The sequence below is a fragment of the Dendrobates tinctorius genome, unplaced genomic scaffold (genome assembly GCF_039654945.1).
Source record: "Dendrobates tinctorius isolate UK_male_01 unplaced genomic scaffold, ASM3965494v1 ptg000360l, whole genome shotgun sequence".
Classification (NCBI taxonomy): domain Eukaryota; kingdom Metazoa; phylum Chordata; class Amphibia; order Anura; family Dendrobatidae; genus Dendrobates; species Dendrobates tinctorius.
The window spans coordinates 155474-182636 of NW_027362026.1; the positions used below are offsets into that span (position 1 = coordinate 155474).

The 27163-nt window shown below is 45.4% G+C and overlaps 1 protein-coding gene across 1 annotated transcript in view; it reads left to right on the forward strand.

Moving 5' to 3' along the window:
- The window catches only part of BRCA1 (BRCA1 DNA repair associated), a 189609-nt gene that overhangs the window by 149210 nt on the left and 13236 nt on the right, over positions 1–27163 (forward strand). The window contains exon 18 of the mRNA XM_073562633.1: positions 3421–3472. Coding sequence (XP_073418734.1) covers positions 3421–3472 — 52 coding nt within the window. The remainder of the gene's footprint in view (positions 1–3420; positions 3473–27163) is intronic.

The following is a 27163-nucleotide window of genomic DNA, read 5'->3' on the forward strand; positions in this document are numbered from 1 at the left end:
TCTTACTCCTCGCAGCTCTGCAGTGGAGTCCCATAGGTGCTCATACTTGTCCCGTAATCATCTTCTCTTCAAGACATCTCCAATCTCGGCAGACTCTTAATGACGCCTTTTAACCTAATTCCTAGAATCTGGAGGAATGTATAAGCAGGTTTATAGCGTGTATAGTGCACTCTTCTGCCGCATTTGTAACCTGTGGGAGTCCAGCTCAATATGTAACCTGATGAAAAAGCTGTAGCTTGCTATACAACAAAATAGCAAGAAGTGAGATAATTAGCAAACTTCTTAGTGCTTAGAAAGTGGAAAAAAACTCAGCAAACCAATTTGTGCTGTTTAACAACATTGTAATTAAAGCTCCTAATTGTCCTATTAACCTTGTCACGATTTCTAAACAATGCTGCCATGCAGATGTGCCTCCCCTCTTCTGAGGTGCTGCTGTGAATAACGGGAAGACATTGGTACCCAACAATAATACTGCCTCTGTTGTGACTCCTTGGGCAGTTGTGCACTACAGATTTGATTATTTTTTTTTTATATTTTGTATTATTAAAATGTATGCATTCACCTTTGTGAAGATGCCATAAAGAGAACAATTATAAATAACACATGATTGTCCCTCATGTACTGCATGCTAATAGTTTACACCAGACGTGGGCCAATCTGGACAGGGACAGCTAGAGACAGAAATTAAATGCCGCTGCTGTACTGGGGGCAAAGTTAGCTGTGCTGGTTGAGTGGGTGGGTGCTTGTCATGATGGGAAGCGGGTCTGGAGGTGTATGGCAGTGTACACCTGACCTGTGTAATCACATGGATACACAGGTCAGGTGCACATAGTATGTCACACACTGTGCGCTCTTGCCTGCAGCGGCACTACTCAGTGTGCGCGCTCCTTTCTGGCAGATGCAGCCTGCCTCCTGCATCGCTGCTACAGCACACGGAGGATCCCTCCCCCCATTCGGTGACTAGGCAGCAGATGAGAGCCATGGGAAGTATGCATTTAAATATCAATTGCTCCGAATAGGTTTTATCCAGGCCCAAAATGTGATTCTGGAACAGAATGAAACTTTTCTGTCCCAGAATCACGTTAGACCAGGTGAAAGAAACTTGGGTCTCATGGACTTGCAGCATGCGGAATCAATATAATTACTCGGCATGTCACATGTTCACAAGGCCCAGATATCTTTTATAGGTTGACAAATGCACATGCATATTAATGACATAATGCACCCAGACCTCTACATTAACCTGTTCCTTTTAAAAGGATTTTCCACAAATAGTTTTTCTGTGCAACGGATTGTGCTGCTTGAAAGTAACAAATTAAACAGTTATTTTCATTCCCCTGCCCTAGGTACTCGTCTCCGACAGCAGTGGTGACGGTATAAGCACAAGTAGAGGCTTCATCCTGCCCAATAGTCTCATGTGTCCCTTTTGGAAAATTACTTGCCTACTCTTGCCGTGTGCCAAGGTTGAGATAGTATGTGGCAGGTTTTTATTAATTCCTGTGATGTCGGCCGCTCTAATCATGGGAAAGCCGGTCCACATGTGCGCTTCAGATTATGCTAGTTTGGAAATAAAATTGCCTCCAGATTAGTCGTCAAAATTTTCTGCTGACTCGTTATTTAAATTTGTCAAGTAAAGTGGTTTGGTGTCCAAGGGATGACCCAATTGTACAACTGCTTATGGTACGCATCAGTGCGACTTTCTGCCCGATAAAGGGTAAAATGTGCAACTTTATGAAGAGGCATCTGACTTTCAAAAGTCTGGCACAAATCCCTCCAATCTGCCCCTCCAGATAGTAGGATAAGCCCGGCTTAGTGACTCTGGCCCTTAGTTATATGTATAAGTATTCACATTTTACTGGCTGTAATGGTGAGTTATGTGTATACGCACATATGGATGGGGATATAGATCCCAGTGCAGCTATCGGTTGATAGGGGCAAAAGAGATTTTCTTTTAGATTTAATATTGGCAGCCCATTTGGGCCATGTATCGGCAGTTGTCCAATGTCCAAAGCAACCAATCAGGCCACTGCCATCTCAGGAAAATGAGAAGAGAATTGCAGTAGTTGCCAGTGGTAGCGAACCAACACTTCCCTTACACCTGTATTTCTACATTCGCCTCATTGTCTCGATGACTTGGAAGTGGTGCAGTCTCAGTCTTCAGGCCTGTAAGCTAAAGCACCCATGAATTAATAATTAATTTTCTTTACGTTTTCTACATGTGCTGCTGCTGTTTTAAGTTAGTTGTAAAATTTACATGAATTCTTTGGATCTTTTTCATTTTTTTTTTTTTTTTTTTAAATAATGTCACTTTTTACCAAATGTTATCAAATCTTTAATGAGCCTCATCCAAAGTAATTTTTAGTACATGGCTGTGTATTAAGCATGCCGTCCACAGGATGATGAGGCAGGCTCATCCATTTGCCACAGCCAGCTGGCACCCCTGCCTGTACGCACAGTGTTCTTCCTAAACCCATCTGGTTATGTGGATAGCCTGGATGCCAGTCCTTTGTATAACTCATCTACCCTTTCCGCCTTATGAGCACACATACTACCTATCCTTTAATTTGAATATAATGTAATTTTGATCTGCTCGATAACACTGGGAACTGTCCCCAAAAAAAAACTAGCCCAGCCACTGCCAAGGATTTATTTTCCCAGAGAAGTAAAATATGATTGCTCTAGACCCACTCAGCGGGACATTGTGCTGCACTCGGAAAAGAAGTCTGCTCTTATGGTGGAGGCACTCCGTCGTCATTCTGTCCAGCGGGATCATCGTGCCAGGCCAATATTTGACGCTGGGTATGGCCAATATTTGATGGTTTGCCTGTAAATATTGCATTTGTGATATTTTTTTTTCTTTTTTTTAGTAGCATCGGTCATAGTAGAAACTGTGAAATCAGTAGAAAATATCAGGGTAGAATGATTGTATGCATACTTACAATGGTTCTACTTTAGCGGTCTACCTGCATATTAACACTTTAGTGTGCAGTCTATAGTACTCTGATAATAGAGGCTGCCTCTCTGACTGCTTATTGATTGATGCTGAGCCACACTGTACTCTGACGAGATGTTACCACTGCTCCATTGTGTGTAGGTAGCGCCTATACGGCTAGACTGTGACATAGTCGCTGTAACCCGTAGAGCAAGCCGACTTGTAGACTGCTCGCTATACTAGCACTTACTGATCTTACAGCTGGCATCTGCCAACGAAAATGACTGACAGTTGGGCAGAGAAAAATTGTACGATGACTCTGCTGGGGAGATTGACAAATTTACTCCTAGGCTTATAACTGGCAACTTTCTCTGAGCTCCTAAACATACCAACCCATGAATATGCTGGGACCTCTGGATAAAGATATTTTTATGATATAGGACCAAGTGACAAAAGAAAAATGAAATTTTGTTTTACTTTTATTGCAGGGGACGACCTCTCTAGTAGTTGTGCAGCCGGAGAACGAGAGTGACTATGCAGGTAAGAAATATAAGTTTTTACAGAAAACCCTAATTTAAGTGGAAGAGTAATTCAGGCTATATTCACACTGCCAATTTTTCCATCCATATTCAGTTCATGTAGGCAGCATACACAAATCAGACTGCATACCGACCCTGCTAAAGAGAATCTGTCACCAGGCAGGTTTTTGCTACCTAATCTGAGAGCAGTATAATATAGGGGCAAGAACCCTGATTCCAGTAATGTCTCGTACTAAACTACTTGCTGTAGTTTTTATAAAAATCATTATTTTATCAGCGTGAGATTATCACTGGATGACTAGTAAACCTGCTGCTAGGTAGTGCAACCACTCCCCCAACACTGATTGGCAGCTTTCTGCATATACTGTGCATAGCCAGAAAGCTGCCAATCAGTGATGGAGACTAACTCAGCATTCAGAGAATTAGTAGATCTGCTTCAGATGTAACTGGTTGTTCTTAATACTGCCGTATTTAGTAAAGTAAGTGATACATTGCTGGAATTGGGGTCTCTGCCCCTACATCATGCTGCTCTCAGATGGAGTATCAAAAAACCGGTGGCAAATTCATTTCAAGTAATTGAATCGACAATTTGAAAAGCAGACAAATGCTGAGTTGGAATCAAATTAAAATAAATTTACAGCATGCACATTCTGATTTCAAATTCTGCATGAAACTTGCCTATAGACGTTAATAGGTCAAAAGTAAGTGATCTGTTAAATGCCCTCAAAACATTATTTTTTTCATCCATCTACCATATTTTATTCGGTCGTCCATGACAGCACCACCTGAGAGAGAGGGGATCCGCCCTTTAGGAACAGGAAACCTACAGATACAAAAGGGTGGCACCTCTCCCACGCATCAGTTGGTTTCCTGTTCCTAGAGGACAGGACTCTCTACAGATCGTCCGTCAGAATCATCATGGAATACCCAGGCCGGCTGACCGACCCAGGTAGCGAGGGGGTCTCCTACCTCGGTCAGTGCGGGGTCCCTGGAAGCGCCACGGTGGGGCCGGGTAGGTCACCACGGCAGTGGACGAAGCAGGTGGAGCAAGGGTCCGGTGGATGCCGTCTCCAGAGCCAGCACCTGGTAGGTATACCCCGGTGCGCTTCCCCAGGCCCGGTCCTCCGGGTCAGTGCTGTCTCCTGGCCGGGCTCATGGCGGCGGGCGCGGGGGGTGCTGGCACTCCGGGCGGGCCTGCGCGGCTCCTTCGCGCGCACTCCCGCAGGGCTCTGTGAGCGGCGGAAGTGACGCGGCGGAAGGGGCGGAGCGATGGCGCCGATACCGGAAGTCGGGTGCCGGCGGCCTCCGGCGCGCGCCGCGGGTGCATGCCGGTCCGGGGGTCGCGCGGCGACCCGGCGAAGGCGAGGGGGGCCGGAGCATGGGGGAGGGAACGCAAATGCCGGGGGGTGGTGCTAGGACAGTATGCCTGCTAACCCGGACAGGAGGCCATATAAGGCAGATGGGGACGCCGCTGGGGTGCTTCTGAAGGCCCCAGCAATGGAGACGTCGGAAGCCCCCTTAGTCCAGCAGGACGAGACGCAGGAACACCCGCAGAAACAAGCGAGTGGCCAGCAGAAGAGACAGAAACGAACCAGCGACCAGAGCCGCGAAAGTTCCTCCAGAAAGGACCCCCCTGCCTCCCTCCGTGATCCGGTACCTGCCTCATCTGCATGGGTAAGAGATCTCCGTGAATGTACCCTGATGCAGTGTTCCTTTATGCTTTTTTTCAGGGGAAGAAGGTTACGGGAAAACAGAAACACAGGGAATGTGCCCTCTGTAGTTCCCCCCTTCCAGATGGCCACCCTAAAAAATTATGCCAGCCATGCATACGGCAGACGGTAGGAGTTATTAAGGACAGGGAGTCCAGGGGTAGATTGTCAGGCCCTTATACTCTCCCCCGTTTATGCAGGTAGCGGAAGAGACACCTGACTTCACTTCAAACCTGAGAGACATGATCAGGGCAGAAATGAAAGCTTTACCTCAAAGAGAACCTTCTAGGAGAAGAGAGGCTAGTGGTTCAGGCTCGGAGGCCTCAGTCGCCCCTGGGAAGGGGGACAATTCCTCGGACTCCTCGGCCTCCTCGTCGTCTTCCTCGGATGAAGACTCTAGCCGGTTCTGCTTCCCCTTAGACCAGATGGACAAATTAGTGAAAGCTATACGGTCCACCATGGGGGTAGCGGACAAAAAACAGGAACTCTCAGCACAGGACATTATGTTCGGGGGGTTGGACCCCAAAAAACGTAAAGCCTTTCCATTAAACGAAAAGGTTCAGAGCCTAATTGATAGAGAATGGAAGAGACCGGAAAAAAGGGGCTCCATGCCACCAGCCTTTAAGCGGAGATACCCCTTCGAGGACCCGGTAGTAAATAGATGGGATAAAGCCCCGAAACTAGATGCTGCAGTAGCCAAAGCATCTAAAAAATCCGCCATACCATTTTACGATATGGCCTCCCTGAAAGATCCGTTAGATAAGAAAGCGGATTCTTTCCTTAAAGGGACATGGGAGATGTCAGCAGGCGCGTTAAGACCAGCGGTAGCTGCCACCTGTACAGCCAGATCCATGATGGTCTGGCTAGATCAGCTAGATTCCGAACTAAGAGATGGAGCATCAAGATCATCTATTCGGAAAAATTTACCCATCATTCAGAATGCCGCAGCGTTTTTAGCCGATGCTTCTGCAGACTCTGCAAGAATGGCGGCAAAAGCCGCAGGTCTGTCTAATGCAGCGCGAAGAGCGCTCTGGTTAAAATGCTGGCCAGGAGATATTCAAACCCGGTCCCGTCTCTGTTCCATTCCCTGCGAAGGGGAGTACTTATTCGGTCCCGTCTTGGACGAATTGTTGGAGAAAGCTGGAGATGACAAAAAGAAATTTCCCAGTCTCCCGAACCCCTCGTACAGACGTCCCTTCGCCAGGAAAGGGGTTTTCCGGAGAAGGCCGTCCAGAGATCAGGGCAGATGGGATGATAAAAAAAGGAAAGGTACAGGATTCATGTTTGGGGGAGGGCGCCAGGAAGGTCCAGCTCGGGATACGAAAAAGCCGCCCCAATGACTAGTTGCCCCGGTAGGAGGGAGACTAGCTGCCTTCTACCCATCCTGGTCTCTGATCTCCAATAGCAGCTGGATATTGGGGATAATAGCCGTAGGACTACGACTAGAGTTTTCTAGGGTTCCCCTTGATCAATTTAAAATCACGGAGGAAGAATGGGGGAAGGGATTCTACTCCCCTCTGTTCCTGGTCCGCAAACCGGACAGCTCCTTTAGGACAATAATTAACCTTAAAGCCCTCAACAAATTTTTGGTCATACGTCCCTTTAAGATGGAAACGATTAAATCTGCAATAAAATTGCTGTTCAAAAATTGCTTCATGGTGGTGTTAGATTTAAAAGACGCATACTACCATATACCCATCCATGCAGGCCATCAGCGGTTCCTCAGAGTGGCGGTTCATTTGGATGGGTCAATTCGGCATTTCCAATATGCGGCCCTCCCTTTTGGAGTGGCAGTCGCTCCCCGAGTGTTTACTAAGGTGATAGCGGAGGTCATTGCCCATCTACGTGAATCAAACATTCTGGTGATCCCCTACCTGGACGATTTTCTTATTGTAGGTAAAACGGCAAACCATTGTTTACAACAGCTACAAAAGGCAATGTCTGCCCTAGAACGGTTAGGATGGTTGCTGAACGTCAAAAAGTCCCGGTTGCAGCCAATGAAAGTCCAACAATTTTTGGGCCTAACCCTGGATTCTGAAAAACAGGAATGCCGTCTGCCTCCGGACAAGCTTGTTCGCCTCCATTATCAGATCCTGAACGCCTCCAATAACCCCACCATGTCCCTCAGGAAAGCCATGTCCCTTCTAGGCTCTCTCTCGGCCTGTATCCCGGCAGTCCAGTGGGCCCAGTTTCATGCAAGGAAACTACAGAGCGAGGTCTTATTACATCAAAAAGTCCTTGGAGGTTACTTGGAGGGTCAGCTAACCTTATCCCGTAACACAAGGGAGTCCCTAGAGTGGTGGTTACACAAGGATAACTTATTAAAAGGGGTGCCCTGGGAGTATAACGTAACCCGCATAGTCACCACGGATGCTAGTCCTTACGGTTGGGGAGCTCATATGGGTGAAATTTTAGTCCAGGACCGATGGCAACATCATCAGTTAGGAATGTCATCTAACCTAAAAGAATTAACGGCAGTAGAACAGGCGGCTAAAAAGCTCCTTGTGTATCTACAGGGCCATCATGTACGAGTGTTCTCCGACAATCAGGTCACCGTGGCATACATCAATCACCAAGGCGGGACTCGTTCCAGACCCCTGATGTTGGTAGCAGAACGGTTGTTCCATCTAGCAGAACAATACTTCCTATCTTTAACAGCATTGCATATAAAAGGAAAAGACAACATCACGGCAGACTTTTTAAGCCGCAATCGGCTAAAGCAAGGGGAATGGTCTTTAAACACCTCCATATTCAAACTGATTGTTCAAAAGTGGGGATATCCAGAGGTAGACCTATTCGCCACCAGAGACAACACTCAATTGGAACAATTCTGCTCCCTGAATCCCAGAGAAAATCCTCTGGCGGTAGATGCCTTCCTGATAAACTGGGACTTCAAACTAGCCTACGCCTTCCCTCCCCTATCTCTTCTACCCCTAGTGATGAGGAAAATCAGGAAAGACAGAGCAAGGGTGATAGTTATCGCTCCGTTTTGGCCCAGGAGAGCATGGTTCTCATGCCTCAGGACCATGTCGGTGTCCGATCCTTGGGTTCTGCCGGACATCCCGGATCTCCTGTCCCAGGGCCCAGTCTTCCATCCTCAGGTGGCTGGCCTTCATCTGACGGCGTGGAGTTTGAACGGTCATTATTAGAAGAAAAGGGTTTCTCCACAGACCTAATTAACACCCTTCTTAAAAGTAGGAAAATCATTACCACAAAAATTTATGTCAGGATTTGGAAAAAATTCCTTCAAAACTCAGAAGTAATCGCTGGGGATTCAGCACCTATAATGCAGATATTAGAGTTCCTACAAAAAGGTCTAGACATGGGACTCTCTACCAGTACCCTTAAAGTACAAGTGTCAGCCTTGGGGGCTCTGTTTAGCTGCAACATTGCTGGTAATTATTGGATAAGCAGATTCATTAAGGCAGCAGGTAGATCCAGGCCAATAATGAAGGATAGGTTTATGCCGTGGGACTTGAACCTAGTCCTCACTGCTATGACAGAGACTCCATTCGAACCTATCTCGTCGGCTTCCCTAAAAATCCTGTCCTTCAAGGTAGCCTTCCTGGTAGCTCTGACATCAGCTCGCAGAATAAGCGATATTCAGGCCTTATCTAGGTGTCCTCCTTATTTACAGTTTAAAGAGGATAGGGTAATACTCAGACCTGATCCAGCGTACTTGCCAAAGGTAGTTTCTAGTTTCCATAGGACGCAGGAGATAGTTCTGCCATCCTTCCTCCCTAATCCAACTAATGAGAAGGAAAGGAAACTACACACCCTGGATGTCAGGAGAGGCCTCATAGAATATCTGTCAGTCACTGATCCCTGGAAGAAAGATAATGCCCTATTTATCTCTCATCAAGGCCCCAGAAAAGGTTGTAGAGCATCAAAAAATACACTAGCCAGATGGATTAGAGAGGCGATTGCAATAGCATACACATCAAAGGGCAGGTCGCCACCCGGAAAGCTGAGGGCGCATTCCACCAGGGCAATGGCAACCTCCTGGGCCGAAAGATCAGAAGTCTCCATCGACCAGATATGTAAGGCGGCTACTTGGTCCTCTCCGAGCACCTTTTATAGTCATTATAGGCTAGACCTAGGTGCTTCCACAGACCTCTCTTTTGGTATAAGGGTGCTGCAGGCTGTAGTCCCTCCCTAAAACTGATATTACTCTCTGTAAATCTCTCAGGTGGTGCTGTCATGGACGACCGAATAAAGTCTTAGTTACTCACCGGTTAACGGTATTTTTCGGAGTCCATGACAGCACCCGTATATTCCCTCCCTTTAGTTTAATTGGGGTGTGCACGTCTTTTTTCTTGTATATACCCACTGGTGATAAAAGTTATAATTGTAAAGAATACTGTACATAAATCATGCATTAACCTTGGAAGTCCTCTTGTGCTCTGTAATCCAACTGATGCGTGGGAGAGGTGCCACCCTTTTGTATCTGTAGGTTTCCTGTTCCTAAAGGGCGAATCCCCTCTCTCTCAGGTGGTGCTGTCATGGACTCCGAAAAATACCGTTAACCGGTGAGTAACTAAGACTTTTCAGACTATAAGATGCAGTGGACCATAAGACACATCTAGATTTTAACCCCTTCCTGACATCTGACGTACTATCCCGCCCACGGGACCCGGGCCCCTATGCCCATGGACGGGATGGTACATCATAGCGATCAGCGGCGCTCTCGGGGGGAGCGCCGCTAATCACGGCCGGGTGTCAGATGATTATCATAGCTGACACCCGGCACTATGTGTCAGGGGCGGTCTGTGACCGCCCCCGGCACGTTAACCCCTGGCACACTGCGATCAAACATGATCGCAGTGTACCGAGGGTTTAAGGAAGCATCGGCAGGGAGGGGGCTCCCTCCGTGCTTCTCTGAGACCCCAGGAGCAGCGCGATGTGCAGCACTGCTGCAGGGGCCTCCTTCCCTGCAGGTCCCCGGATCCAATATGGACGCGGGGGCCTGCAGGGAAGCGGCTTCCTCTGTGCCTGCATAGCGCAGGCATGAGGAAGCCTGCCGCAGTGCCTGTGTCAGACCGCTGATCTGTCACAGCTCTGTGATGTGTCAGATCAGCGATCTGACACATGACAGTGATGTCGCCCCCCTGGGACAATGTAATAAAGTTAAAAAAAAAAAAAAAAAAAAAGTGTAAAAATAATTTATAAAAAATCGCTAAATAAAAAAATATATATATTCCCTAATTCATTTTTTGTAAATAAAAAAACAATAAAAGTACACATATTTAGTATTACTGTGTGTTAACCCCTTTAGTGAACCCCTTATAAAAGAAAAATAAACAATGCTTTATTATCATACCGCCAAACAAAAAGTGCAATAACGCGCCATCAAAAAGACGGATATAAATAACCATGGTATCGCTGAAAACGTCATCTTGTCCCACACAAAAGAGCCACCATACAGCGTCATCAGTGAAAAAATAAAAAAGTTATAGCTCGCAGAATAAAGCGATGCAAAAATTTTTATATAAAATTGTTTTCATTGTATAAAAGCGCCAAAACATAAAAAAAAGACATAAATGAGGTATCACTGTAATCGTACTGACCCGAAGAATAAAACCGCTTTCTCAATTTTACCACACGTGGAACGGTGTAAACGCACCCCCCCCAAAAGAAATTCATGAAATGCTGGTTTTTGTTCATTCTGCGTCTCAAAAATTGGAATAAAAAGTGATCAAAAAATGTCACATGCCCGAAAATGGTACCAATAAAAACGTCAACTCGTCCCGCAAAATAAATCAGACCTCACATGACTCGGTGGGTCAAAATATGGAAAAATTATAGCTCTCAAAATGTGGTGATGCAAAAAGTATTTTTACAATAAAAAGCGTCTTTCAGCGTATGACAGCTGCCAAACCTAAAAACCAGCTAAAACTAGTAAATCAAACCCCCCGTTATCACCCCCTTAGTTAGGGAAAAATAATAAAATTTAAAGTATTTATTTCCATTTTTCCCATTAGGGTTAGGTTTAGGGTGTGTGTGTTGGGGTTAGGGTTGGAGTTAGGGTACCGTTACACCTAGCGATGCACCAGCGATCCCGACCAGCAATATGACGCGGTCAGGATCGCTGGTGCATCGCTAGTGAGCTGCCACACAGGCAGATCTCACCAGCGACATCGCTGGGGACGGGGATCGCTACTTACCTGTCAGACGCGGCGATCCTGCGTCCTCCTGCCCGGCTCCACGCGTCTCTCGTCGGCGCCACAGGAAGCGCCGCAGGAAGTGACCGATGAGGAATGGTCCAGGAGCTTCTCGCGCGATCAGCGATAACCAGCGGGGGAGCCGGTCGGAGGTAAGTATCACATGCAGCGATATCGCTAGAAATATCGCTGCAACGTCACAAAATCGGTGACTTTACAGCGATATCGCAGTGTGTAACGGGGGCTTTAGAATTGGGGGGTTTCCACTGTTTGGGCACATCAGGTGCTCTCCAAACGCAACATGGCATCTGATCTCAATTTCAGCCAATTCTGCGTTGAAAAAGTCAAATGGTGCTCCTTCCCTTCCAAGCTCTGCCATGCGCCCAAACAGTGGTTTACCACCACATATGGGGTATCGGCCTACTCAGGACAAATTGCAAAACAACTTTTGGGGTCCAATTTCTCGTGTTACCCTTAGGAAAATAAATAATTGGGGGCAAAAATATCATTTTTGTGGAAAAAAAAAATGATTTTTTTATTTTAAAGCCCGGGCGTTATAAACTTCTGTGAAGCACTTGGGGGTTCAAAGTGCTCATCACGCATCTAGATAAGTTCCTTGGGGGTCTAGTTTCCGAAATGGGGTTACTTGTGGGGGGGTTTCAACAGTTTAGGCACATCAGAGGCTCTCCAAACGCGACATGACACCCGCAGACCATTCCATCAAAATTCTGCATTCCAAAACGTCACTACTTCCCTTCCAAGCCCCGACGTGTGCCCATACAGTAGTTTTCTCCCACATATGGAGTATCGGCGTACTCAGGACAAATTGGACAACAACTTTTGGTGTCCAGTTTCTCCTGTTACCCTTGGAAAAATAAAAAAATTGGGATCTAAAAGATCACGTTTGTGGAAAAAATGTGATTTTTTTTTTTTATTTTACGGCTGTACGTTATAAACTTCGGTGAAGCCCTTGGGGGTTCAAAGTTCTCACCACATATCTAGATAAGTTCCTTGGGAGGTCTAGTTTCCAAAATGGGATCACTTGGGGGGGTTTCCACTGTTTAGGCACATCAGGGGCTCTCCAAACGTGACATGGCGTCTGATCTGAATTCAAGCCAATTTTGCATTGAAAAAGTCAAACGGCCCTCCTTCCCTTCTGAGCTCTGCCATGCGCCGAAACAGTGGTTCTCCCCCACATATCAGGTATCGGCGTACTCAGGACGAATTGCACAATAACTTGTGTCCAATTTCTCCTGTTACCCTTGGTAAAATAAAAAAAATTGGACCTCAAGTAATTTTTTTGTGAAAAAAAGTTAAATGTTCATTTTTTTTCTTAAACATTCAAAAAATTCCTGTGACGCACCTGAAGGGTTAATAAATTTCTTGAATTTTTTTTGAGCACCTTGAGGGGTGCAGTTTTTAGAATGGTATCACTTTTGGGTGTTTTCCATCATATAAACCCCTCAAAGTGACTTCAAATGTGATATAGTCCGTAAAAATAAAATGGTGTTGCAAAAATGAGAAATCGCTGGTCAGATTTTAACCCTTGTAACTTCCTAACAAAAAAAATTTTTGGTTCCAATATTGTGCTGATGTAAAGTAAACATATGGGAAATGTTATTTAAGTTTTTTGTGTACCATATCTCTGTGATTTAAGGGCATAAAAATTCAAAGTTGAAAAATTGCAAAATTTTCGCCAAATTTCCATTTTTTTCACAAATGCAAGTTCTATCAATGAAATTTTACCACCAACATGACGTACAATATGTCGCGAGAAAACAATGTCAGGATCACCGGGATCAATGGAAGCGTTCCAGATTTATTACCTCATAAAGGGACAGTGGTCAGAATTAGAGTTGAGCGAAACGGGTCGGTCAAATTCAAAAGCCTTTAGCTAAAGTCAGGTTTCGCTGATCAAAACCCGACCACAGCGTGAGGTCGGCCATGAGGTCGCCGAGAGCCAAAGTTGCGTTTCAAATAATACTTCCAGCGTCTTTTCTCAGCCAATGAAGGTGGACGCACACTGTGGGCAACGCGATGACATGGGCAGCGGCCACCACCATCTTAGAGAAGGGCATTGAAGTGGATGGCTGGTTTTTGTGGCATCCCAGTGGGTATAAAAGGCCGTGACCACCATCTTACTTCTGCCGATCTTAGAATAGGGAGAGGTGCTGCTGCTGATTCTGAATAGGGAGAGCGTTAGGCAGGGAAGAAGAAAAAAAAATTGCTTCTGCTGATAGCGCTTTTCACTGTACAGTTAGTTTGCAGTGAATGGGGAGGATTTTTGTTGTGTGCAGCAACGCTGGTGGTGATTAGGCTGCCTTTTAAGGCTACCTGATAGCTGCATTGCTTTGTGCACACTGCTGTTCAAACTGCTTTTTTCAGAGCACTCCAACTTTTATTATTTTATTCTGGTGAGTTACCGAGCGTTCATTTTTTCGCACACCGTATAGCGGTGTACGCTCCTCACACACTACCGTGTACCGGCTGGTATCATGGACAAATAGAAGCTATCTGTGTGTGACTCTGGAAAAACAAGCCGAGGAAATTTTCCATTTTTCCAGACCTACACCTTAGAGAGCTGTCCGCTTTTCAAACAGTTTCGTATATCTGCTGTTTGACGGTCAAAACTAGACAGAGACAGCGTGTGTCACTCCGTATACAAATAGACGGAGATTGACAAATTTCCATACAGACACCGTATAGCGGTGTACGCTCCTCACACACTACCGTGTACCGCCTTGTATCACGGACAAATAGAAGCTATCTGTGTGTGACTCTGGAAAAACAAGCCGAGGAGATTTTCCATTTTTCCAGACCTACACCTTAGAGAGCTGTCTGCTTTTCAAACAGTTTCGTATATCTGCTGTTTGATCACGGTCAAAACTAGACAGAGACAGCGTGTCTCAGTCCGTATACAAATACACGGAGCTTGACAATTTTACATACACACACCGTATAGAGCTGTCCGAATCTCAAACAGTATTGTATATCTGCCGTTCGCATTACAGTCACATCTATACAGAGTCAGGGTGTGTGTGTGTGACACTCCGTAAATACATATACGGAGATTGTTAGTTACACAAAAAACGCATACAGCTGTTCACTTCTGGTACAGTTTCGTATATCTGCTTGTTGGATTACGGTCAAATACATACTGGGATAGCGTCTGTGACTAACAAAATATATACGTAGATTTAATTTTTTTAATACACCTTACACACCTGGACGCTCCTCATACAGTACCATCTCTGCTGATATTTTTGGTACATTTTCCCAAACATGAGGAAGTATGGTGGAAGAGTCTGTGGACGTGGGCAGGGGGGCGCAGCTGGTACTGATGGTGGTGGTGCATCGGCTGGTTCTGGCAAAAGCACAATAGCAGCTAAGGCAGGAGATGTTGAGCCTGCGTCATCATCTGGCCCAAGAAGGCCTGTAAGGTTGCCTTTTCTTGGAGTAGGAAAACCGCTTTTAAAGCCGGAGCATCAGGAACAGGTTTTGGCGTACATTGCCGAAACAGCCACCAGCTCTATTGCCTCCTCTTCTGAACTTTCGAAACCTGCAAGCACGGAGTCGTCAGTGCAGGGTTCTGGTCAGGAAAAACACCTTTCCTTGTGTCCTTCACCCCCACCAAAAGTTAAGGATGCGGCAGCCCACACTTCAGATTACTCTATGGAGCTCTTTTCACATACCATGCCTTGGTTATCCAGTGAAATCCTGAATTCCCCAGTCCAAGATGAATCTGACATGGAGTGCACTGATGCACAGCCACTACTAGATGATTCTGCTGATACATTGACCCAGAGCACTACATTGCCCTCGCAGTCTACTGAGCCAGAATCTGACCCTGATGAAACTCAGGTGCCCCATCCCGCATTACTATACCACCTTACACGGTGGTGACACAGAGGAAGGTAAAGAGGAAGGTACAGATGACTTTGAAGAGGAGGCAATAGTTCAGATAAGGAGAAGGATCCGCAGCAGGCATTGACATCGCAGCAGCGGTTATCTGGCAGGCCCGTAGCTGTCCAAAAACGCCAAAAACGTGGAACAAAAACTAAGAGTTGCGGGACAGCTTGGCCAGACGGTCAACTTAGCACGGCGTGCAAGGCCAGAAAATGTATACCATAGTAGGAAGAGTGCAGTGTGGCACTTCTTTGTCCAAAATCCTACTGATGAGGCAAAGGTTACCTGTAAGAAGTGCGGAAGGACCTTTAGCCGAGGTAAACAACTCAGAAATTTGAATACCAGTTGCATGCTTAGACATTTAATCAACATGCACTTGCAAGCGTGGACGGACTACAAAAGCTCAGGTACCACATGTGCATCTGCTGCGACTGAAGGTAGCCAACAACGCTCCATTGCTTCCCCCACTGTAAGACCACCGTTAAGCACACCACCAGCACTAAATGTGGAGGTGTCGTCGCAATGCCATAGCACTCAGGGAAATGGTTTTGCAAGACAACACTGAATGTAGGCAATCACCACCAATACCATCACCAACCCCCTCTCACTCCGTCCGGTCCACCGCTACTTCCCCCATATGCAGCTCTCCAGTCCAGCTCACCGTACCAGACACTGTGAGTAGGACACTGTAAGACCACCGTTAAGCACACCACCAGCACTAAATGTGGAGGTGTCGTCGCAATGCCATAGCACTCAGGGAAATGGTTTTGCAAGACAACACTGAATGTAGGCAATCACCACCAATACCATCACCAACCCCCTCTCACTCCGTCCGGTCCACCGCTACTTCCCCCATATGCAGCTCTCCAGTCCAGCTCACCGTACCAGACACTGTGAGTAGGACAAGAAAGTACTCATCCGCGTACACTGTGTTTGAACGCCTACATTGCCAAACTAATCTCATTAGAGATGATGCCCTATCGTTTGGTAGAAAGCGAAGCTTTCCGAGAGCTCATGGCCTACGCTGTGACCTACCCAGTCGGCATTTCTTTTCTCAAAAAGCCATCCCTGCCCTCGACCTGCATGTGAAAGACCACATTGTCCATGCACTAAAACAGTCAGTGAGTGGAAAGGTGCACCTCACAACAGATGCATGGACCAGTAGGCATGGCCAGGGCCGTTACGTGTCCATCACTGCGCACTGGGTTAATGTGGTGGATACAGGCTCCACAGGGGACAGCGGCGGTGGAACAGTGCTGCCTAGCCCACGGTATAGGAAACAGTTGGCAGTAGGCTTTCGACCCTCCTCCTCCATAAGCGAAAGCTCGTCCACAGAGCGCAGTCGCACGAGCACTCCATCCGCAGCTGGCAGTGTTGCACACGCGGTGTCCCATTATCAATCAGCTAGTGGTAAGCGTCAGCAGGCTGTGTTAAAGATGATGTCTTTGGGCGACAACAGACACACCGTGGAGGTACTGGCCGACTACTTGCAGCGACAAACAGAGTCATGGCTGGGCAGTCTACATCTTGAGACAGGCAAGGTAGTCAGTGATAACGGCTGTAATTTTGTAGCAGCCATAGCCCGTGCAAACTCACACACATACCTTGCCTGGCTCACACTTTGAACCTGGTGGTGCAGTGCTTCCTTAATAATTATCCAGAGTTAACATCACTGCTCCATAAGGTGCGAAGACTGTGCTCGCACATCCGTCGCTCATCCGTACACTCCAGTCGTATGTAGAAGCTGCAGCGATTACTCCACCTCCCCAAGTACTGCCTAATCATAGACGTTGCAACAAGGTAGAACTCCACCCTGCACATGGTTGAGAGGCTGTGCAAACAGAGGCAGGCTGTAATGCATTTGTGGGAGGATACACGGGCAGGCAGTTTGAGGGAAGACATGGAATTGTCGGGTGTGCAATGGTCAAAGCTGAAAGACCTCTGTAAAGTCCTTCAGTGTTTTGAGGAATGCACACGGCTGGTAAGCGCAGACGACGCCATCATAAGCATGAGCATCCCACTTATGCGTCTGCTCATGCAAAGTTTGACGCACATTGAGGATCTGGCGTCTGCAGCAGAGGAGGAGGAACAGGAGGAGGAGGAGTGAAGCCTTGCTGACAGTCAGCCATTGTCTGGTCAGGGAACTGTCCTGGACGAGGTGGAGAAGGAGGATGAGGGGGATGATTATTTTGGGCAGGAGGATTCTTCTCAGGGGGCAAGAGAAAATGTTGGTGTTCCAAGGTCAGGTACAGTGTTTGTGCGTGACTGTAGGGATGTGGATTTGCCAGAAAGTGCTCCTCCACCCAGCAGTGCCAGTACATTATTGACACCTGGAACATTGGCCCACATGTGCGATTAGGCCTTGCGGATCCTAAAAAGGGACCCCCGCATTGCCAAAATGATGAAGGATGACGACTACTGGCTGGCCAGCATACTCGATCCACGCTACAAAGGCAAATTACACAACATCATGCCACAGGAGAACCTAGAGATTATATTGGCTAACAAGCAAGCAACTCTGGTAAACCGTTTGTTTGAGGCTTTCCCAGCACACAGCAGCGGTGCAGGTTCTCCCACGAGCCGTAGTGGGCACAATGGAAGAGGTGTTCGTGGTGCACACAGCCGATGTGGCGTTGGAGACAGGGGTTTAATGACCATGTTGTGGAATGATTTCTCAAGTACCTCTCACACGACTGCTAATACTGCATCGATTAAAAGTGACAGGAGACAGCAGTTGTCAACTATGGTTACAAACGACTTCTCCTCCCATATCGATGTTCTCCCTCACAGGTCATTCCCCTTTGATTATTGGGCCTCTAAACTGGACACCTGGCCTGAATTGGCACACTATGCCTTACAGGAGCTTGCTTGCCCTGCTGCTAGTGTGTTATCTGAAAGAGTCTTCAGTGCTGCTGGATCAATCCTGACAGAAAAAAGGACCCGTCTGTCTACCCAAAATGTTGATGATCTAACCTTCATGAAAATGAACCATGCGTGGGTTTCAAAGGATTTTGTCCCACCTTCCCCTGATGACACATAGCTTGCCAGAAAACTGCCTCGCTTTGGTCCTCCTCTTCCTCGGACTTGCCCAATTCCGCCTTTTGCAGCAGCTGAATGTCCGGCGTACACTTCAGCATATGCCGTTTTTTAAACCTCCCCAACTGGACTGCCCCCCCCCCCAAGGGCTGGGGTCAAAACCTGGCGCACCCGGGCAAGTGCCGTTGCTCTGAACAGGTGGATGGGTCCACTGATGGCCGACGGGCCCCTCATAGTACAATACAGTGTCTCTGATGGTGGGAGGGCCCACTCACCGTCAGACACCAGCGTACTATGAGGGGCCCTGTGCCAGTACCGTCGACCACGAGAGGCACTCCCCTGCTTGCTCATGACCACAGAACTTGCAAGTTGCAATACTTACCTCTCCCTGCTCCACCGCTGTGTAGTCTGGGCAATTAAATCCTTCACAGGGACGGCCACTAGAAATTTGGTGTATTGATCGATGATGGTTAAGATGTAGCTATGGCCTGTCCTGCTGGCCTCTACCTTCAGATGATCAATGGCTACCATTTGTAATGGGTGTCAACTTACAAGCGAATGCAGTGGTGCTTTATGATCACCTCTCACAGTTGTGATAGTCACAGATGTGACTTTCCTGCCAGCATTTTTCTATGTCTCCTCACATGCCAATCCAATAGCATCGCCTATACTGTCCTTTAGTTTGAGCTATTGTACAATTTAAAATAGATCAGTCATATCATGTAAGCAGTGAAGTATTTGTCATTGTACTATACCTATATTTCTGTGCCGTATCGGAGCATCATGAGTTGTGGTATGTGTTAAAGAGGCGCACTGACACTCTTTGGCCCAGGGCACACGAAAACCTGGAGCCAGCCCTACCTCCCCACAACTTTAGCCAAATAACCCCCAATTTTCAATGCGTAACTATTATTATGAAGTAGAATCATAGAATCGTAGGGTTGGAAGGGACCTCCTGGGCCATCTGGTCCAACCCCCTGCTCAAAGCAGGATTCGCTAAATCATCCCAGTCAGATGTCTGTCCAGCCTCTGTTTGAAGACTTCCATTGAAGGAGAACTCACCACTTCTCGTGGCAGCCTGTTCCACTCATTGATCACTCTAACTGTCAAAAAGTTTTTTCTAATATCTAATCTGTGTCTCCTCCCATTCAGTTTCATCCCATTGCTTCTAGTCTTTCCTTGTGCAAATGAGAATAAAGTTGATCCTTCTACAATGTGACAGCCCTTTAGATATTTGTAGACAGCTATTAAGTCTCCTCTCAGTCTTCTCTTTTGCAAACTAAACATTCCCAAATCCTGCAACCTTTCCTCATAAGACAGGGTTTGCAGACCGGTCACCATTCTGGTCGCTCTTTTCTGAACTTGCTCCAGTTTGTTGATGTCTTTTTTAAAATGTGGTGCCCAAAACTGGACACAATATTCCAGATGAGGTCTGACCAAAGAGGAGTAGAGGGAAATAATGACTTCACGTGATCTAGACTGTATGCTTCTGTTAATACATCCTAGAATTGCATTTGCCTTTTTTGCTGCTGCATCACACTGTTGACTCATATTCAGTCTGTGATCTATTAGTATACCCAAGTCTTTTTCACATGTGCTGTCACTTAGCCCTATTCCTCCCATTCTATATATGCTTTTTCCATTTTTATTGCCCAGATGTAGTACTTTGCATTTCTCCCTGTTAAAAACCATTCTGTTAGTTGCTGCCCACTTCTCCAGTTTATTTAAATCTTTTTGAATCCTCTCTCTCTCGTAAATTAAGGTTGACAAGCTTCAGTAATAAGAATTGATGTTTTTGGCATTGAAATGGGCACTGTAGGTGTGTTTACTGTCCTCCACTCCCTGACTACTTTGCTTCCCCATTGACTTCCATTGGGTTTCGTGTTTCAGTCGGCCTCCGATTTTTCGCTATAGTCGGCCGATTTCGTTCGACCCGACTATTGCGAAAGTCGAGTTTCATGAAACCCGACTCGACCCTAACAAAGGCAAAGTCGCTCAACTCTAGTCAGAATTGTAAAAATTGGCCCGGTCATGAACGTGCAAACCTCCCTTGGGGGTTAAGGGGTTAACCCCTTCACTACCAAGGGTGGTTTGCACGTTAACTACCGGGCCAATTTTTACAATTCTGACCACTGTACCTTTATGAGGTCATAACTCTGGAACGCTTTCATGGATCCTGGTGATTCTGACATTGTTTTCTCGTGACATATTGTACTTCATGTTCGTGGTAAAATTGCATTCAAATAACTTGCGTTTATTTGTGAAAAAAACGGAAATTTGGCGAAAATTTTGAAAATTTCGCAATTTTCCAACTTTGAATTTTTATGCCCTTAAATCACAGCGATACGGCACACAAAAAACTTAATACATAACATTTCCCACATGTTTACTTTACATCAGCACAATTTTGCAACCAAAATTTTTTTTTGCTAGGAAGTTATAAGGGTTAAAATTTGACCAGCGATTTCTCATTTTTGCAACACCATTTTATTTTTAGGGACCACTTCACATTTGAAGCCACTTTGAGGGGTCTATATGATAGAAAATACCCAAAAGTGACACCATTCTAAAAACTGCACCCCTCAAGGTGCTTAAAACCACATTCAAGAAGTTTATTAACCCTTTAGGTGCGTCACAGGAATTTTTTGAATATTAAAAAAAAATGAACATTTAACTTTTTTTCACAAAAAAAATACTTCAGGTTCAATTTTCTTTATTTTACCAAGGGTAACAGGAGAAATTGGACTGCAAAAGTTATTGTGCAATTTGTCCTGACTACGCTGATACCTGATATGTTGGGGGGAACCACTGTTTCGGCGCATGGCAGAGCTCAGAATGGAAGGAGCGCCGTTTGACTTTTTCAATGCAAAATTGGCTGGAATTCAGATCGGACGCCATGTCACGTTTGGCGAGCCCCTGATGTACCTAAACAGTGGAAACCCCCCCAAGTGACCCCATTTTGGAAACTAGACCCCCCAAGGAACTTATCTAGATATGTGGTGAGAACTTTGAGCCCACAAGGGCTTCACAGAAGTTTATAACGTACAGCGGTACAATTAAAAAATCATATTTTTTCCACAAAAATGATCTTTTCACCCACAATTTTTATTTTTCCAAGGGTAACAGGACCCTAAAAGTTTTTGTGCAATTTGTCCTGAGTACGCTGATACCCCATATGTGGGTGTAAATGACTATTTGGGCGCATAGCAGAGCTCGGAAGGGAAGCAGCGCCATTTGACGTTTTTGGCTAGAATTGAGATCGGACACCATGTCGCGATTGGAAAACCCCTGATGTACCAAAACAGTGGAAACCCCCCACAAATGACACCATTTTGGAATCTAGACCCCCCAAGGAACTTATCTAGATGTGTGGTGAGAACTTTGAACCCCCAAGGGCTTCACAGAAGTTTATAACGTACAGCAGTACAATTAAAAAATCATATTTTTTCCACAAAAATGATCTTTTCACCCTCAATTCTTATTTTTCCAAAAGTAACAGGACCCTAAAAGATATTGTGCAATTTATCCTGAGTACGCTGATACCCCACATGTGGGTGTAAACCACTATTTGGGCGTATGGCAGAGCTCGGAAGGGAAGCAGCGCCATTTGACGTATTTGACTGGAATTGAGATCGGACACCATGTCGCATTAGGAAAGCCCCTGATGTACCAAAACAGTAGAAACCCCCCACAAATGACACCATTTTGGAAACTAGACCCCCTAATGAACTTATCTAGATGTGTGGTGAGCACTTTGAACCCCCCCAGTGCTTCACAGAAGTTTATAACGACCGGGCGTGAAAATAAAAAAATCGTATTTTTTCCACAAACATGATCTTTTAGTCCCCATTTTTTTATTTTCCCAAGGGTAACAGGAGAAATTGGACCCCAAAAGTTGTTGTCCAATTTGTCCTGAGTACGCTGATACCTCATATGTGGGAGAAAACTACTGTATGGGCACACGTCGGGGCTCGGAAGGGAAGTAGTGACGTTTTGGAATGCAGACTTTGATGGAATGGTCTGCGGGTGTCATGTTGCGTTTGGAGAGCCCCTGATGTACCTAAACAGTGGAAACCCCCCACAAGTGACCCCATTTTGGAAACTAGACCCCCTAATGAACTTATCTAGATGTGTGGTGAGCACTTTGAACCCCCCAGTGCTTCACAGAAGTTTATAACGACCGGGCGTGAAAATAAAAATATCGTATTTTTTCAACAAACATCATCTTTTAGTCCCCATTTTTTTTTATTTTCCCAAGGGTAACAGGAGAAATTGGACCCCAAAAGTTGTTGTCCAATTTGTCCTGAGTACGCTGATATCTCATATGTGGGAGAAAACTACTGTATGGGCACACGTCGGGGCTCGGAAGGGAAGTAGTGACGTTTTGGAATGCAGACTTTGATGGATTGGTATGCGGGTGTCATGTGCGTTTGGAGAGCCCCTGATGTACCTAAACTATTGAAACTCCCCACAAGTGACCCCATTTTGGAAACTAGACCCCCCACGGAGCTTATCTAGATGTGTGGAGAGCACTTTGAACCCCCAAGTGCTTCACAGAAGTTTATAACGCCTGGGCGTGAAAATAAAAAAAACATTTTTTTCCGCAAAATTATATTTTTGCCCCCAGTTTATTTTCCTAAGGGTAACAGGAGAAATTGGACCCCAAAAGTTGTTTTGTAATTTGTCCTGAGTAGGCTGATACCCTACATGTGGGGGTAAAACACTGTTTGGGCACATGGCAGAGCTTGGAAGGGAAGGAGCACCATTTGACTTTTTCAACGCAGAATTGGCTGGAATTGAGATCAGACGCCATGTTGCCTTTGGAGAGCACCTGATGTGCCCAAACAGTGGAAACCCCCAATTATAACTCCAACCCTAACCTCAACACACCCCTAACCCTAATCTGAGCCCTATCCCTAACCCTAACCCTAGCCCTAACCCTAGCCCTAACCCTAGCCCTAACCCTAACCCTAGCCTTAACCCTAGCCCTAACCCTAGCCCTAACCCTAGCCCTAACCCTAGCCCTAACCCTAGCCCTAACCCTACCCTAACCCTAACCCTAGCGGGAAAATGGAAATAAATACATTTTCTTTTAGTTTTATTATTTTTCTCTAACTAAGGGGGTGATAACGGGGGGTTTGATTTACGATTTATGGTGGTTTTTATGTTTGGCGGCTGTCGCACGCTAAAAGACGCTTTTTATTGTAAAAATAGTTTTTGCATCACCACATATTGTGAGCTATAATTTTTCCATATTTTGACCCACCGAGTCATGTGAGGTCTTATTTTTTGCGGGACGAGTTGACGTTTTTATTGGTACCATTTTCGGGCACGTGACATTTTTTGATCGCTTTTTATTCCGATTTTTGGGATGCATAATGAACAAAAACCAGCTTTTCATGAATTTCTTTTGGGGGGTGCGTTTACACCGTTCCGCGTGCGGTAAAATTGATAAAGCGGTTTTATTCTTCGGGTCAGTACGGTTACAGCGATACCTCATTTAGGTCGTTTTTTTATGTTTTGTCGGTTTTTTGCAATGAAAACAATTTTATATAAAAAATAATTATTTTTGTATCGCTTTATTCTGCGAGCTATAACTTTTTTATTTTTTTGCGGATGACGCTGTATGGTGGCTCGTTTTTTGCGGGACAAGATGACGTTTTCAGCGGTACCATGGATATTTATATGCGTCTTTTTGATCGCGCGTTAGTGCACTTTTTGTTCGGTGGTATGATAATAAATCATTATTTTTTGCTTCGTTTTTTATTTTTATTTTTTAAGGGGTTCGCTAAAGGGGTTAACTAATGGGACAGTTTTATAGGGCAGGTCATTACGGACGCGGCGATACCAAATATGTGTACTTTTATTGTTTTGTTTTTATTTTATTTTCAAAAAATGGATTTATTGGGGAATATTTTTTTTTTTTTAACTAATTTATTTAGCGATTTTTTTTAAATTATTTTTAACACTTTTTTTTTTTTTTTTTTTACTTTATTACCTTGTCCCAGGTGGGACATCACTGTCCTGTGACAGATCGCTGATCTGTCACATCACAGATCACTGTGACAGATCAGCGATCTGTCACAGGCACTGCTGCAGACTTCCTCATGCCTGCGCTTTGCAGGCACTGAGGAAGCCAGCTTCCTCAGGCCCCCGAAGGCCCCCGTCGCCATCTTGGATTCGGGGGCCTGGAGGAAGGGAGTCCCCCGCAGCAGCGCTGCACATTGCGCTGCCGTGGGGGGCTCAGGGAAGCACGGAGGGAGCCCCCTCCCTGCCGATGCTTCCCTTTAACCCCCGGTACACCGCGATCGCGTTTGATCGCGGTGTGCAAGGGGTTAACGTGTCGGGGGCGGTCCGTGACCGCCCCTGACACATTGTGCCGGGTGTCAGCTATGATAATTAGCTGACACTCGGCCGCGATCAGCGGCGCTCACCACGTGGGCGCCGCTGATCGCGATGACGTAATATTCCGTCCATGGTAATTAGGTCCATGGTCACATGGACGGAATATTACGTCAATTGTAGGTAAGGGGTTAAAGGAGGAAAATAGAAAAAAAAAATTGACGCAAAAAATGTGAACAGTTCTGTACTAATATCCCCTATCCTGGTTATATATGGTCCTCTCATCCCCATCCTGGTATGCATGGCCCCCTCATCCCCGTCCTGGTATGCATGGCCCTAAAAGGGAACGTCCATTTTGTAACAGTGTTTTTCATCTGACATTTTGATTAATTCTATAATCCAGGGAGCAGAGCTCTATCTTCTCTGATACAAAGCGCCAAATTCAGTACATGCAGTGTATGTATACAATTCTGACCCTGAGAAGTATACAGGCTTACTGCAAACTGTGAACCCAAGCTTAATCTACTGTAGAAAATTTTGGACCTTTGTATCAGAATAGTGAAGCTACCATTTAGGACTAATTTAGATTAATCAGTACAGTGGTTGGACATTTACCTTATAACGGTAGATGCACATGCATACATAGACATAATTGTTACATATACTTGAAAATACTTGTGTCCTCAGAAGTTTTCCATCGCTGGATCATCGCATGCTGTGCTTTTCCCGGTCACAGTTGCTTCATCGTTCATTATTCTTCTATAGCTTCAGCTTTAAAACACATGCCAGGGTGATTAATAGCTGTTGTACGCTTTAACCTAAATGTTGCTTTATTGTGCTTTTTATGTTACTTACTGTGTGGTGTTCTGGGAAACATCTACAAACTGTAAACTCTGTGCCAATAGGTTATATTTATTTTTATAAAAGTGTCTTTAAAGACGGGCTTTGACAGACATTGAGACGGTTAAACTGTACTTTACGTACTAAAGCTTAGCATAAAATGTAAGTTAACATTAGAGGAATGTGCCTAAGCTCAGTAATAATTTACTAATATTACTCAGGGTGAGGATTTTTTTTCTATAGTTGAGGAATAGCCTTTGTGAAAGTTGTTTTTCTTCTATAAACATTTGTACAATTTTACCTGCTGCTCTTACTGTAAAGAATCCTTTCTGTTCATACTGATTTATGCCACATCAGGGAACAGTAAAGTTGCAATACTTCATGTAGATAGTATTCCACATTATAATGATATGTCCCTACAAATTGTGTAAAGAACATTACAGATATTGATAAATATGGGGTTTTAATTACGGTAATACAGTATACAGATGGTCACATTTTCAGTCAGAGTGAACAGGAGTGGTCCAATTAAATGTACAGCTATAAAGCCACAGTTGTATAAGTTCCTGGATGACCTTTCTTGTTAGCTCAACATTTCCAAGTGTTCAGGAAAAATCTATACGGTATTTCACCAACTAATGGTTAGCATGTAGTGATTATGTATTGACTTTGCGACATTAAAAGGTAAAGAACTTAACAAAATGTGTGGAAAGTTTATGGGTGGGCAGGTCTATGTTCTTGTATATAATTCCATCCCCCCCTAAAAACCCTATTAAAAAGGGACGAAAAAGCTTAGTGAAATTTCTAACTGACTTCTCTCCAAACTTGTCAGAGGGACAATGCCATACTGAGTCCTTGTCCTCATCCTCCTTGGGCAATGACATGGGGGCAAAACGAGCTTTCCAGTGGAGGACACGAATAAACTGCTTAAAGCCATTAGTTAAACTATGGGCCTAGAAGAAGAGAAAGCAGTTAAGTCTCTTGAGGACTTGATGTTTGGAGTGTTAGAGGAGAAGAAACAACACACCTTCCCGGTAAATGCTAAGATCCAGGCAGAGAGTGGAAGAGATCGGAGAAAACTGGTGCTTTGCCCTCATCCTCAAAAAGGAGATATCCTTTTGAGGAAAAAGATGCAGAGTTATGGCATAAGGTCACTAGGATCGATGGCGCTTTGTCTAGGTCATCAAAGAGGTCAGCACTACCCTTTGAAGATTTAAGGGTACTCAGGGACCCATTAGATAAGAAGGTGGACACTTATCTAAGGCACACATGGAAAGCGGCAGCAGGAGGTCTGAAACTGGCAATTGATGGTACTTGTACCGCATGTTCCCTTAAGATTTGACTACAACTGCTGGAGGAACAGTTTAAGTCCAAAACGCCAAGAGAGGATCTTGTGCCACATGCCTCTGTTACACAGAGCCACAGCATTCTTAACAGACACTTCCGCTGACTCCGTGAGGCTAACGGATTGCCCGTTTTGTCAAACACAGCAAGATGGGACTTGTGGCTCAAGGGCTGTCTGGGAGATCTGCAATCAAAGAACAAGCTGTGTTCCATACCGTGTGGTGGCCAATGTTTGTTTGGGAAAAAGCTGGACGACATCCTGGAGAAAGCCAGTGATCAGAAAAATTTCCCGGGTTTTCAGGACAGTCGAGAAAGTATTCCTATCAGAGGATAAAAATTTAGTACAGGACGTTC